The sequence below is a fragment of the Podarcis muralis genome, chromosome 1 (genome assembly GCF_964188315.1).
Source record: "Podarcis muralis chromosome 1, rPodMur119.hap1.1, whole genome shotgun sequence".
In the NCBI taxonomy this organism is placed as follows: domain Eukaryota; kingdom Metazoa; phylum Chordata; class Lepidosauria; order Squamata; family Lacertidae; genus Podarcis; species Podarcis muralis.
Window position 1 is genome coordinate 62,336,807 of NC_135655.1, and position 5,210 is coordinate 62,342,016.

Below are 5,210 nucleotides of genomic sequence, written 5' to 3' on the forward strand. Positions count from 1 at the left end.
AGTCTACAAGTTGCACACTATATCCTCAGCAACAGGCACAATGCATGCTACTAGGTAACTGAAGCCCCACATTGGAAGGTGATCTATTTGTAAAATGACTCATGAACTAAGCTGGGGTGACAGTGCTAAAGGAGATAGTTGAATGGTCTCAAGGCAATGTGTGAGAGGGAGGGAGGGACTTACCTCTGTTTGTTCTCTCTGGTGGCAGGAGGGCATTCGAGATTAGGTGAAGTTCCACCTCTAGAAATTGATAGGTAGGCTAAAAGTTGAAGTTCCAGGGAGAAGAGGGTCTTGCCCTACCACCCTCAAAACTGAAGTCTAGTGTTAGAAGCCAAAGTAAAGTGGGAGTCAGAATGCTTGAACATGCTGGAACTGATCTGATAGGGCACAGCAAGGGGTAGAAGTTTCAGATGAGCAAGGTAATGGGTGAGGAAGGTATTGTATATAACAGCTAAGCGTTGCACTAAAACTGAGGATGGCTGAATACTCCCTTTCCTGCTTTTATCCTAAAACTTTGCATCACTCACTCACCTCACTATTATTTTGATACCTATTTTTAAGACCAGAAACATTTTAAGTATGCAGAAAAAGGAAATTGGGTAAAGGCATTCAAAAGATCTTAGAGCAGCACATACATTCAAATATACTTTCCTACATCACTATATCCCAAAAGTGCTGCTCCTATACAATCCCTACCCTTTACATTTACGCACAACTTCTTTACACTAAGATTTTATGAATACTTCTCTGTACTGAACTGTGGTGGTGAAGTTTTTTTAAACCAAGGCCACACAAATACTTTTCAGTGTGCAACCTTAAAATTAAGCTTCAAAACTGCAATATTTTTCTTCATGCTTTATATCCTCTTGGAAGCCAGCCAAACAATACTTTCCTTCTTCTCTGCTCAGCAAAACCATTATGTTGATTGAACTGAAGCCAACATGCACACTCATGACCAATCTTGTCTAAAACTTTATTCAGGAGGGAACAAAATTGCATTTGTGATGCTACAGATTAGATTGTGCAAGAGCTTTCGTTCTGAAGCTGCAATTTTTAGAGATTTACACAGGCCTCTTTCCAGATGCAACACATTCTACAGATAAGATAGAATAAGGTACCTGTCTCCTCAGGAAATCTGAGGGAGAAGACAGAATTAAGTCACACACTTATTGAAACAGTAAGACTGTAAATGCTCCCTACACCTCCGTATTTTACAAGTATTGGGAAGAGCGGGGAAGCCCAGATGGTGGTATCTGAGCACCACCTTCTTTCATTTCAGGATGTGCTTGCATCAACTCAGCTGTATTTTAGTGCAAGAATAATGTACCTGGGAAGCACACATTAACTGGATAAAATAAACTAAGCTGTTAGGGATGAGTTTAGAGGAACATTCTGCAGACCAGTATGATGAAATCTTTCCATCCCTTCATCTGTGCGTTGAAGTAGAATCCCAACTTTTGTCTGTTCAGCTGAATTGTAGCAAACTCCAACCAACCAAGGCCGAATAGTCCTGTTATTTGAGAAGAACATCATATACCTTCTCCAAACATCACTTTCTTCAGTTTTCTTTTAGGGTAGGTTAAATTACACTTGAATCCCTGTTTTGGATTCACAGTTCAATAAGCCATGTAAACATATGGCTGCAACCTCTAAAAAAAAGGCTGCTTTCAAACCCATATCCCCTCCATAACATGTAGTTTAAATTATGTCATGACATTTAGCATTTTGCACGCACACACACATCATTGTGTGAACAAATGCAGAACACTATGATACAACTCAAGGACATTCTATTAAGCTGATAAGAGTAAAACTTCACTGAAGATCCAGCCCTGGGTTGCCCTGCCATCTACGTTATTGTCAGGCTACCAGAAATAGTTCCTTCATGGTGGTGACACCCTGTTGTGGAACTCCCTCATTGTGATCGTTAATTCAGACACTACTAAATTTTAGATGCCACATAAAAATACGTGTTTTCTTGGACATTCAGTAGCCTTTACTACAGTTGAACATTTATGCTCTTTTAATGAGATGACTTTAAAAACCTAAGAGCAGCCCTGCTGGGTCAGATTGAAGATCCATCTAGTCCAGCATTTTGTTCCCACATTGGCCTATGGGAAGCCCACAAGTGAGACATGAGCAAAAAAGCACTCTGCGGCTCATGTTTCTTGGTAACTGGTATTCAGAACCTTAACCGTCTGATATAGGAGGTAATGTATAGATCTGTCATGATGAGAAGCCATTGATAAGTTTATCCCCCATGCTTTGATCCTTGATATGCTATTAATTCTTTTTATAGTTGTTTTAAGTATGTTGTAAGCTGAATTATTATGGAAAAGCTGCATAGACTCAACTGAAGGCATCATGAGAGGGTGGCTAAATGCCAATGACCACCTACTTATTGTTAACATCTACACTTTTTACTATTTGTAATAATAATGATAATAATAAATTTATACCCCGCCCGTCTGGCTGGGTTTCCCCAGGCACTCTGGGAAGCTCCAAACAGATTAAAACAAATATTAAAAACTTCCCTAAACAAGGCTGTCTTAGATGTCTTCTAAAAGTCAGATAGTTGTTTATTTCCTTGACATCTGATGGGAAGGCGTTCCACAGAATGGGCACCACCACTGAGAAGGCCATCTGCCTGGTTTCCTGTAACCTCACATCACATAGTGAGGGAACCGCCAGAAGGACCTCTGAGCTGGACCTCAGTGTCCGGGCAGAACGATTGGGGTGGAGACGCTCCTTCAGGTATACTGGGCAGAGGCCAACACTTGGAATTGTGCTTGGAAATGTACTGAGAGCCAATGTAGCTCTTTCAGGACCGGTGTTATGTGATCTCAGCGGCCGCTCCCAGTCACCAGTCTAGCTGCCACATTCTGGATTAGTTGTAGTTTCCGGGTCACCTTCAAAGGTAGCCCCACATAGAGCACATTGCAGTAGTCCAAGCGGGAAATAACCAGAGCATGCACCACTCTGGCGAGACAGTCCGTGGGCAGGTAGGGTCTCAGCCTGCGTACCAGATGGAGGTGGTAGACAGCTACCCTGGACACAGAATTGACGTTCGCCTCCATGGACCGCTGTGAGTCCAAAATGACTCCCAGCTGTGAGTCCAAAATGACCAGCCCCCCCCCCCGTCCCCCCAAAACATCACTTCTGTCTTGACAGGATTCAACCTCAATCCCTTAGTCGCCATCCATCCTCCAACTGCCCCCAGGCACTCACACAGGACCTTCACTGGTTCTGATTTAAGAGAGATGTAGAGCATCCACATACTGATGAACACCCAGCCCAAACCCCCTGATGATCTCTCTTAGCGGCTTCATATAGATGTTAAAAAGCATGAGCGAGAGGACGGAACCCTGAGCACCCCACAAGTGAGAGCCCAGGGGTCTGAACACTCATTCCCCCAACACTACTTTCTGAACATGGCCCAGAAGGAGCAGAACCACTGTATAACAGTAACCCCAGCTCCCAGCCCCTCTAGCTAGTCCAGAAGGATGTCGTGGTCAGTGGTATCAAAGGCCGCTGAGAGATCCAGCAGAACTAGGAAACAGCTTTCACCTTTGCCCCTAGCCTGCTGGAGATCATCAATGGTGGTGCCCAAATAATAATTCTGTGTGCATTTACAGCAAAAATAGTGTGATAATATAACTAAAAAAGGATTTCAGGAAAGGGACCTTTGACACCAATAGTAGCATTTGAATGCAAGCTGCCCTTCTTTTTCAGGGTATTGCAGAGCTTGCCACATGCCAGCACCCTTGTGAGTTTTTGGATGATCTAAACAGAACTTTTAAGAGACAACGGAAAATTCCACTTTATGCATAGCAGAAAATGTGTCCAGAACAATCACCACATAAGGCAAGTACATGGCTATTTTAGGAGGTATGTTATGTGATACGGCTTAATCACACAACACAATTACTTTGCTTTCTCCTTGGCTCCTTGGAGCATCAGCAAAGAGATGAGGGAGACTTGTTCATGGCATATGAGCCACGGGGAGTGAGCAACGTGAGGCGAAGACCTGGTGTTTATTGAATCTACTTATCAGAAAAATAATGTAAACAGGTCTCTATATACAGTAGCCTATGTCTACACATCCCCATCAATGCTACCACTCACTGTAATGCTGTGCTATGCCTTCTTTTTATTTGATGCATGCTATGATGTGGGAAGCAGAGGAGTTAGTGACTAACAGCCTTAAGTCCGATGCACGTCTTCATCATTCCCAAACAGGCGAACTTTGGTTGAGACTGAAACTCTGCAATTACAAAGACCAGGTAAACAATGAGCTACGAGAACCAATGCAATGATCCCTGCTTAATATACATACTAAAAATAAGCTTTCAACAGTCATTTAAATTAATCCCTAAAAGGCAGCCAAACACTACCCAAACAGAAGCCTTTCTCTGAATACTGGCATGATACAAATAAGAGATAACACAGCTACTTGTTTAGCAGTTATCTTCTGTCTCCATGATCTTGAAAATACAGTATTCCTTATGCAGATATTTGTGGAAGACTATCAGTTCAATAGTGATTTGAAAGTCAGTGAAATGGAGTAAAGGATGGAAAGTAATGCACATCCCTGCTCAGAGCGAATGTTAGCACCCAGCATTCTTGGGCAGATGCCAGGGCCCCAGCACTCTATCAGGGTCCCTTCTTGAAAATGCCCTGCCAGCCCCAGCCCCTTGCCGCCCACCACCAAAAAGATTTCTGACTTGGTGCCCCAAACAATACTAGTTAAGTGTTTTCACTAATTCCTGAAAGCAATGTTTTGTTGGAAGCATTAAATGTCAGGTTGACCTAATTGCTGATCACACTTTGAAGTACGTACTGCTGCCCATTGCCAGGTAAGCTTGCCAGGGTTGACTGAGAGGGGGACGCCTATGAAAAGGCATTTTGCCTAGGCCTCCCTCCAAGCTGGAGTAGACCCAGGACTATGATTTAATGATTCTTTATGACTCATCTTTCTTGGAAAACAAGCATTAGAACTTGTGAACTGCTTATTTGGTGGGTTGCCGAATCAGAGCTATATGAACTGCAGAAGACAATGAAATGAATAAATGTAAAAAAAAGTCATGTTTAAATTTAAAGCATTAATTTTGATGCTTATAGTACGGATTATATATTCATGCAAATTGTAACTGAGTTATGAAACTTTATATTCTTTGAAATGACTGCTTAGAAAATAAATGATAAATGAA

The 5,210-nt window shown here is 42.4% G+C and overlaps 1 protein-coding gene across 2 annotated transcripts in view; it reads right to left on the reverse strand.

Annotated features, from left to right (window-relative positions):
• Window positions 1–959: 959 nt before the first annotated feature.
• Window positions 960–5,210, reverse strand: part of CCDC34 (coiled-coil domain containing 34) — a 19,944-nt gene continuing 15,693 nt past the window's right edge. The window contains exons 7-8 of one of the 2 annotated variants that reach the window (XR_003706738.2): window positions 4,126–4,264; window positions 960–1,510 (exon numbers count right to left, since the gene is read on the reverse strand). Coding sequence is in view for 1 of the 2 variants with exons in the window: in XM_028729401.2 (XP_028585234.2) it covers window positions 4,204–4,264 (61 nt within the window). In the remaining variant the exon portion in view is untranslated. Of the gene's footprint in view, window positions 4,265–5,210 lie in introns of both variants that reach the window. The other variant, XM_028729401.2, reaches the window with a different exon arrangement.